Here is a 10349-nt window from a genome sequence, read left to right on the forward strand (position 1 = left end):
TAATGGAGAGTCAGGGTCTATATTATTTTATGCTATTTTACCTTAAAGAGGGTATTTAGGTCCTACCTAATACTGATGATCATGTGCTAAGAACAATTAAGTAAGGTTGGTTCGATGACTATCAGGAAGATGATCGTATGACTTGTTATTAATAACGAGTAGAAGTTGTATGATGATGATTAGTTGGACTTGTTATTATGATGATGCATGATGCGAGCATGAAGAGTTATTATATATCTGTGGGTGAAATGAACATGGATTGGATTGAAGTGAAGGCAACATGCATGTGGTGCATGTCGAAAGTAGTACAATCTAAACTTGATCAAGTTAGGATTAGTATTACTTTCGACATGCACCACATGTTGCCTCACTTCATTCTAAGTCATGTTTAGACATAGCAGTAGCACGGAGATAAGAGAGGACACATCTCTCTATTAGCTACCTATATCAACCTAAATTAACCCCCAAAACCCCTAAACCACCTCCTTTAAAAAAACAGCCCCTGAAATGCTGACGCGTGGAAGCTTATTGGTCCCGGTTGGTGCTACCAACCGGGACCAAAGGCCCTCGTGCCTGGGCTCGCCGGAGCGGCCACGTGGAGGCCCATCTGTCCCGGTTAGTATAAGAACCGGGACTAAAGGCCTAGGTATTAGTAACTACCATTTAGTCCCGGTTCCCCAACCGGGACAGATGGGCCTTATGAACCGGGACAAATGGCCCTTTTTCTACTAGTGGTTGCTTGACGGTTGAGGCGCATGTTGGGGGGAGGGGGGGCTAGTGGTGTTCCTGACCGAAGAACATAGAGGTTGTTTGGTTTGTGACTAACTTTGCCAAAGATCGCCACACCTAAGGTTAGGCAAGTTTGACCAACTTAGATGAGTGTTTGGTTCAAGCCACACCTTAGGCAAGCCACACTTGTGCCCCACATGGCATACACACAAAAAGTGTGGCAAGATTCCCTTAGGCTTGCCAACTTGTGGCTCTTAGGGGCTGTTTGGATTGTGACTATGTTTGCCATACATTGCCACATTATTTTTGCCACACTTGCCTTACTTGAGTTGCTCAAATTGTTAGCCACACTTTGGCTTGCCTAAGGGAATCTTGCCACACTTTTTGTGTCTATGACATGTAGGGTTCACTGCTCATTAAAAAAAAAATTGCCTTAGGTGTGGCTAGAACCAAACACACACCTAACTTAGTCAAACTTGCCTAAGGTGAGGTGTGGCAAAGTGTGGCAAGGTGTGGCTAGAAACCAAACAGCCCCTTATTTTGATGAACCAACCTTAGACAAGTTTGGCAAAAATGTGTGGCAAAGTATGGCAATACTAATCCTATAACCAAACAGCCCCGTAGAGCGGCAAACTTTTGGCGGATTGAATATGTTGTGTCACATCCTTTCAAACAATAGGGCATGCACGGAGAGGAATGAAAATCACTTGGTACTATAGTACGAATTTAAACGTTTTCATTTGCCATTTGATTACTATTACAAGGAAGAAAATAAGTCAGCCGTAGGTGCAAGTACGGTGGCTAGTACTGGGTACTTTATTCCGAGAAGAGTATGGACGATGCCCGCACATGACCTACGCACGCGAGGACGGCGACCAAGACCATGTGTCCATGTCAGTTTCTCATACGCCGCTGGCTCGGAAGAGCCTCATGAACCCAAAGGTGACGGACATGGCGGCCAGTCCGCCAACCACCACCCGCGCGCACGACCTCGCCACGGGGGCCCGCCCCAGCACGGCGCCCACGCATCCGAACGCGGCCAGCGCCAACGTCGCCACGACGACCACCACCGCCACCCGCAGGTTGTAGCCCACGATGAACCCGGCGGCCAGCAGCGGTAGGAGCGCCCCGACGGAGAAAGCCAGCGCTGAGGCCGCGGCGGCCTGTGCCGGGCATGGCAGTGCCTTCTCCTCGTCGCCGCCACGCTTGCCGGCCTGGTCCAGCTCCACGATCTCCACGTCGCGCTGGGAGCAGACGGACACGTACTCTCCGATGACCATGCTGCAGGCCCCGGCCAGTAGTCCCGCGAACCCGGACACGACCATTGCCCGCGCGTCGGGCTTGACGGCGCTGACGCCGAGCATGAGGGAGGCCGTGGAGACAAGCCCGTCGTTGGCGCCCAGCACCGCCGCGCGCAGCCAGTTGGCGCGCCCGGCAAAGTCGATGGACGACTCGGAGTTGTCGACGTAGCCGCACATCACGGCCGGGTTCTCGGCGTCGACCACGGCGGCCAGCTTGGCGTTGTTCACGGCCATGGCGACTGGGAGCTAGCGAGATGGATGGAGATGGTTGGGTTCGGGGTGTTAATAGTAGTGGTAGCGGTAGTGTGGCGAACACACGCTCCCCTGGCGTGGTTTTATAGTGAATTTGAGGAGCCATGAGGGTCGTGCCTTGTGTTCGTGTGTTGCTGTGGGCATTGCCGGTCTTCTTTTTGACCTTTCATGCCGCTATGGCTAGTGCATACACGCCGCCACATCTTTTTCCTCTGGTATTGCGCGCCCGTGGCCACCACGAGCACACACCTACATAAATCGATGCATTGTGCTTGCTGAGTGTACATCATATGCAAGGCGTTTACAATGACTAGCGATAATTTGGTCGTTGGTTCCTTATAGTCATTAACTCGCATATGATATAGACCACGAAAAATCAGCTAACAATAAGGAATTATGAAAAGTAAGCATATACATATAACAATAATAATTACAAGAATTCAAATGATAGAAATTATGAAAAAAATATGAATCATTTCATCCGTTGACAGAGATGGAATCCGAGCAGTTTGGGGGTTTAGGGCACCCTCCGCGAAATTGGCTCCGACACTTTCGTCAAAAGTGAAAGGACTACTGACCGAAGTCGCGGGAGAAAGCGCGTCATATACTAATTTATCACATCTACTGACAAAAGATAAAGGTTAAAATTATTCATTTCTCATCTCATTCTATATTTTCAGCTATGTGCTTGCTTGCTCCTACATGCTACAAATGGTTTTAAATTTTAGTTTCAAATTTTTTTTAGCTACATTCGAATCACTGGGTTGAATTTTAGCCCTTTCGGTTATCATTTCGGTCATGGAACCAAATTTTCTATTCGAATTTTATTGAGATCTTACCAAATAATTTGTGTATACTACCGCAATTGCTGAAATATTTTAAGAGAAACCCAATAGTCATTCAGTGAAGATTAGTTCATTCAATTAAACTTGCATGAACTTTAACGCTCAGATTAGGTGGTTCTTAGTATGGACTCAAAAATACTACTCCCTCCGATTCAAAATAAGGGTCACCGTTTTGAACTATGGTTGAGGGAGTATTTACTTTCCAGTTGCATTAGAAACAGTGAAACCGCTTCCTGAGGAAACACCTTTCTCGGATTCCTAAGAAAACAATTGACATTGTTAAAAAGAAACACCTTTGTAGAGACTTCGAGATAATCTCTTCTCATAAAATGTGGACTCCATACTCGCTATATGTTGATCTTTTTCTATCTTTCTTACGCATTATAACCATTAAAAATGCATGTGAAAGAAGGTCGGATTAACCCAAAAAAGTGATCCAAAAATGGATCTAGCCTAAAGTTTCAGGATATATCCCATCCAAGATTTTACCCACCCAATAGTAAAATCCAGTAATTAAATCAAAACCGTCTTCCATAAAAATACATAATGAAAATGTGCATGTATTGTCCACACTAATGTTGTGGGTGGTTTGTTTCACGAAAACCGGTGAGAATGTTCGTTGCTTCAGAAACAATTGACACTGGTGGCCAGGATCAGAGGCAGGCACACCTATAACGCATCATGAGTAATCCACAACACCCGACGACCTTGTATACGGAGGCAGCCACGACAACACCACACAAAAGAGGTAGATATAGCCTCCCACATCACGCTATCGAAGGAGTAGACACATGCTAGGTGTACTATGAAATAGGGTGTCAACTGGATAATCATTGATGTACTTATGGAAACATGGAGGGCGGGGACCAAGGAGAGAGGCACAATGGCGGCGCATGGGCAAAATCTTGGAGGGATGATAGACTGCGAGCGACCATCAAGATTTGGGATGATTTTCACTTGTTATACATGCCATCCATTAAAGGTGGTCAAATAAAATCTCCTAGGGCTAGGGGCGGCCACCCAGATTGGACCTAGCTAAGCATTAAGAGTAAATCTAGCAGATGCTCCATATGTGGTCGATCACTATAATAACCGCTAGTATGTCGGTCATCACACAAAATAGCACTCTAGAAAGTCACCATATGTGCCGCGATAGCCATGTGTTATGGATCTCGCTCCAAAAACGACCACATAGCCTCCAAATATGGAGGTTGTGGAAGCCATGTTTGCAACTCGCTCCAAACCCAACTGACAGTATGAGAGGGAAGTTTCATCTCTTCCTCCTCACGCTATATGTAGGATTTGAAGCAACACGACCAACCATGCACCATCGGGTGGGGGGGTGACCATCAACCGCATGGCAAATAAATGACGTGGCTGCCTCCTCAGGTTCCCGTGGCAGACCGTCAAATGGTCACCACGCATCACCATCTCCTAGATTGTTGGTGAGGCTAGGAGGTATGTGAGCAAGCCAGCAACCGCGTAAAAAAGCGTCCCTTGATGGCTTTCTGCCACCTTCCCAACTACCCTTCTAATGGAGCCCATGGTGTCGTATACCGGTGCCTCTCTGAAGGAAATATGTCCTAGAGGCAATAATAAAGTTGTTATTTATATTTCCTTATATCATGATAAATGTTTATTATTTATGCTAGAATTATATTAACCGGAAACTTAGTACATGTGTGAATACATAGACAAACGGAGGTGTCCCTAGTATGCCTCTACTTGACTAGCTCGTTAATCAAAGATGGTTAAGTTTCCTAGCCATGGACATGTGTTGTCATTTGATAAACGGGATCACATCATTAGAGAATGATGTGATGGACTAGACCCATCTGTTAGCTTAGCACTATGATCGTTTAGATTATTGCTATTGGTTTCTTCATGACTTATACATGTTCCTATGACTATGAGATTATGCAACGTTTCTTCATGACTCCCGAATACCGTAGGAACACTTAGTGTGCTATCAAACGTTACAACGTAATTGGGTGATTATAAAGATGCTCTACAGGTGTCTCCGATGGTATTTGTTGAGTTGGCATAGATCGAGATTAGGATTTGTCACTCCAATTGTCGGAGAGGTATCTCTGGGCCCTCTCGGTAATGCACATCACTATAAGCCTTGCAAGCAATGTGACTAATGAGTTAGTCAAGGGATGATGCATTACAGAACGAGTAAAGAGACTTGCCGGTAATGAGATTGAACTAGGTATGATGATACCGACGATCGAATCTCGGGCAAGTAAACATATTGATGACAAAGGGAACAACGTATGTTGTTATGCGGTTTGACCGATAAAGATCTTCGTAGAATATGTAGGAACCAATTTGAGCATCGAGGTTCTGCTATTGGTTATTGGCCGGCGATGAGTCTCGATCATGTCTACATAGTTCTCGAACCCATAGGGTCTGCACGCTTAACGTTCGATGACGATCGGTATTATGAGTTTATGTGTTTTGATGTACCGAAGGTAGATCGGAGTCCCGGATTAGATCACGGACATGACAAGGAGTCTCGAAATGGTCTAGACATAAAGATTGATATATTGAATGATTATATTTGGACACCGAAATGGTTCCGAGGTGTATCGGGTATTTATCGGAGTGCCGGAAGGGTTATCAGAACCATCGGGGAAGTTATGGGCCTTATTGGGCCTTAAGGGAGAGAGAGGGAGCAGCCAAGGGCTGGCCGCTGATACGTCTCCAACGTATCTATAATTTATGAAGTATTCATGCTATTATATTATCTGTTTTGGATGTTTATGGGCTTTACTAAACACTTTTATATTATTTTTGGGACTAACCTATTAACCTAGAGCCCAGTGCCAGTTTCTGTTTTTTTCCTTGTTTTAGAGTATCGCAGAAAAGGAAAATCAAACGGAGTCCAATTGACCTGAAACTTCATGGAACTTATTTTTGGACCAAAAGAAGCCCATGGAGTATCGGAGATGGACCAGGAGAGTCCCGGGCTGCCCACGAGGGTGGCGGGCGTGCCCACCCCCCTGGGTGCGCCCCCCTGCCTTGTGGACAGCCCGGAGATCCACCAACGTACTTCTTCCTCCTATATATACCCATATACCCTAAAAACTTCGGGGAGCACAATAGATCGGGAGTTCCGCCGCCAGAAGCCTTCGTAGTCACCCAAAACCAATTTAGACCCGTTCCGGCACCCTGCCAGAGGGGGAATCCCTCTCCGGTGGCCATTTTCATCATCCCGGTGCTCTCCATGACGAGGAGGGAGTAGTCCTCCCTCGGGGCTGAGGGTATGTACAAGTAGCTATGTGTTTGATCTCTCTCTCTCTCTCTCTCGTGTTCTTGAGGTGGTACGATCTTGATGTATCGCGAGCTTTGCTATTATAGTTGGATCTTATGATGTTTCTCCCCCTCTACTCTCTTGTAATGGATTGAGTTTTCCCTTTGAAGTTATCTTATCGGATTGAGTCTTTAAGGATTTGAGAACACTTGATGTATGTCTTGCATGGGATACCCGTGGTGATAATGGGGTATTCTATTGATCCACTTGATGTATGTTTTGGTCATCAACTTGTGGGTTCCGCCCATGAACCTATGCATAGGGGTTGGCACACATTTTCGTCTTGACTCTCTGGTAGAATCTTTGGGGCACTCTTTGAAGTGCTTTGTGTTGGTTTGAATAGATGAATCTGAGATTGTGTGATGCATATCGTATAATCATACCCATGGATACTTGAGGTGACATTGGAGTATCTAGTGACATTAGGGTTTTGGTTGACTTGTGTCTTAATGTGTTATTCTAGTACGAACTCTATGATAGATTGAATGGAAAGAATAGCTTCATGTTATTTTACTACAGACTCTTGAATCGATCGATCAGAAAGGATAACTTTGAGGTGGTTTCGTACCCTACCATAATCTCTTCGTTTGTTCTTCGCTATTAGTGACTTTGGAGTGACTCTTTGTTGCATGTTGAGGGATAGTTATATGATCCAATTATGTTATTATTGTTGAGGGAACTTGCACTAGTGAAAGTATGAACCCCAAGCCTTGTTTCAATGCATTGCAATACCGTTCGTGGCAATACCGTTCGTGCTCACTTTTATCATTAGTTACCTTGCTGTTTTTATATTTTCAGATTACAAAAACCATTATCTACTATCCATATTGCACTTGTATCACCATCTCTTCGCTGAACTAGTGCACCTATACAATTTACCATTGTATTGGGTGTGTTGGGGACACAAGAGACTCTTTGTTATTTGGTTGCAGGGTTGCTTGAGAGAGACCATCTTCATCCTACGCCTCCCACGGATTGATAAACCTTAGGTCATCCACTTGAGGGAAATTTGCTACTGTCCTACAAACCTCTGCACTTGGAGGCCCAACAACGTCTACAAGAAGAAGGTTGTGTAGTAGACATCAGCCCCCCCATGGGCCTAGTCCGAATTGGACTAGGGGGAGGTGCGGCACCCCCTACTTCCTTCTCCTTCCACTCTCCTTCTTCTCCTAGTAGTTCTAGGAAAGGGGGGGGGTCCAACACTTACTAGGAGTAGGATTGCCCCCCTTGGGCGCGCCCTATAGGGCCGGCCGACCTCGCCCATTGCTCCTTTATATACGGGGGCAGGGGCACCCTAGAACACACAAGTTGACAATTGTTTTAGCTGTGTGCAGTGCTCCCCTCCACAGAAACACACCTCGGCCATATTGTCGTCATGCTTAGGCGAAGCCCTGCGTCGGTAATTTCATCATCATCATCATCACCACACCGTTGTGCTGGCAAAACTCTCCCTCGACCTCAGCTGGATCTAGAGTTCGAGGGACATCATCGAGCTGAACGTGTGCAGATCACGGAAGTGCCATGCGTTCGGTACTTGATCGGTTGGATCGCGAAGATGTTCGACTACATCAACTGCGTTACTTAAACGCTTCCGCTTTCGGTCTACGAGGGTACGTAGACACACTCTCCCCTCTCGTTGCTATGCATCTCCTAGATAGATCTTGCATGGTCGTAGGAATTTTTTTGAAATACTGCGTTCCCCAACAGTGGTATCAGAGCCAGGTCTATGCGTAGATGTAATATGCACGAGTAGAACACAAAGAAGTTGTGGGCGTGGGTATATACATATTTCTTGTCGTCACTAGTTGTTTCTTGATTTGGCGGTATTGTTGGATGAAGCGGCCTGGACCGACATTACATGACCGCGTTCATGAGACTGGTTCTACCAACGTGTTTTGCACACAGGTGATTGGCGGGTGTCAGTTTCTCCAACTTTAGTTGAATCATATTCAATGAACAGGGTTCTTTCTGAAGATCAAAAAGCAATCACTATACCGCATTGTGGTTTTTGATGCATTGGTAAGAACGGTTCTTGCTAAGCCCGTAGCAGCCACGTAAAACTTGCAACAACAAAGTAGAGGACGTCTAACTTGTTTTTTACAGGGCATGTTGTGATGTGATATGGTCAAGACGTGATTATATAAATTATTGTTTGAGATGATCATGTTTTGTAACACAGTTATCGGCAACTGGCAGGAGCCATATGGTTGTCGCTTTATTGTATGAAATGCAATCGCTATGTAATTGCTTTACTTTATCACTAAGCGGTGGCGATAGTCATAGAAGCAATAGTTGGCGAGACGACAATGATGCTACGATGGAGATCAAGGTGTCAAGCCGGTGACGATGGTGATCATGACGGTGCTTTGAGATGGAGATCAAAGGCACAAGATGATGATGGCCATATCATATCACTTATATTGATTGCATGTGATGTTTATCCTTTATGCATCTTATTTTGCTTAGTATGGATGTATCATTATAAGATGATCCCTCACTAAATTTCAAGGTATAAGTGTTCTCCCTGAGTATGCACCATTGCGATAGTTCGTCGTGCCGAGACACCACGTGATGATCAGGTGTGATAAGCTCTACGTTCGCATACAATGGGTGCAAGACAGTTTTGCACATGCGGAACACTCAGGTTAAACTTGACGAGCCTAGCATATGCAGATATGGCCCAGAACATTGAGACCGAAAGGTCGAGCGTGAATCATATAGAAGATATGATCAACATAGTGATGTTCACCATTGAAAACTACTCCATCTCACGTGATGATCGGAGATGGTTTAGTTGATATGGATCACGTGATCACTTAGAAGATTAGAGCGATGTCTATCTAAGTGTGAGTTCTTAAGTAATATGATTAATTGAACTTTAATTTATCATGAACTTAGTACTGGTAGTTTTTGCATATCTATGTTGTAGATCAATAGCTCGCGTAGAGCTCCCATGTTTTATTTTTTGATATGTTCTAAGAGAAAAATAAGTTGAAAGATGAGAGTGGCAATGATGCGGACTGCGTTCGTGATCTGAGGATTATCCTCATTGCTGCACAAAAGAATTATGTTCTTGATGCACCGCTATTAGTGAACAGATCGATCAGAAAGGATAACTTCATGTTATTTTACTACGGACTCTTGAATAGATCGATCAGAAAGGATAACTTTGAGGTGGTTTCGAACCCTACCATAATCTCTTCGTTTGTTCTCCGCTATTAGTGACTTTGGAGTGACTCTTTGTTGCATGTTGAGGGATAGTTATATGATCCAATTATGTTATTATTGTTGAGGGAACTTGCACTAGTGAAAGTATGAACCGTAGGCCTTGTTTCAACGCATTGCAATACCGTTTGTGCTCACTTTTATCATTAGTTACCTTGTTGTTTTTATGTTTTCAGATTACAAAAACCATTATCTAGTATCCATATTGCACTTGTATCACCATCTCTTCGCCAAACTAGTGCACCTATACAATTTACCATTGTCTTGGGTGTGTTGGGGACACAAGAGACTCTTTGTTATTTGGTTGCAGGGTTGCTTGAGAGAGACCATATTCATCCTACGCCTCCCACGGATTGATAAACCTTAGGTCATCCACTTGAGGGAAATTTGCTACTGTCCTACAAACCTCTGCACTTGGAGGCCCAACAACGTCTACAAGAAGAAGGTTGTGTAGTAGACATCAAGCTCTTTTTTGGCGCTATTGCCGGGGAGGTTAGCGCTTGAAGGTATATCTTTAGATCTTGCCATCGAATCTTTTTGTTTCATGTTTTAGAACTAGTTTAGTTTATAAAATAAAACTACAAAAAAATATGGAATTGAGTTTGCCTCATACGCTTCATCTTTTTAATATCTTTCATGAGTATGATGGAAAGGAAAATTGTGCCAAAGTGTTAGAAGAAG

General features: G+C 44.6%; 1 protein-coding gene across 1 annotated transcript; it reads right to left on the reverse strand.

The window, feature by feature from the left end:
• Positions 1-1461: 1461 nt before the first annotated feature.
• LOC119351907 (vacuolar iron transporter homolog 5-like) lies at positions 1462-2306 on the reverse strand. The gene has a single exon (XM_037618683.1). It carries the CDS (start codon positions 2262-2264, stop codon positions 1632-1634), a length of 633 nt encoding a protein of 210 aa, XP_037474580.1. The 5' UTR covers positions 2265-2306; the 3' UTR covers positions 1462-1631.
• Between the last annotated feature and the right edge of the window lie 8043 nt (positions 2307-10349).

This window comes from Triticum dicoccoides, chromosome 2A (assembly GCF_002162155.2).
Source record: "Triticum dicoccoides isolate Atlit2015 ecotype Zavitan chromosome 2A, WEW_v2.0, whole genome shotgun sequence".
Taxonomy (NCBI): Eukaryota; Viridiplantae; Streptophyta; class Magnoliopsida; order Poales; family Poaceae; genus Triticum; species Triticum dicoccoides.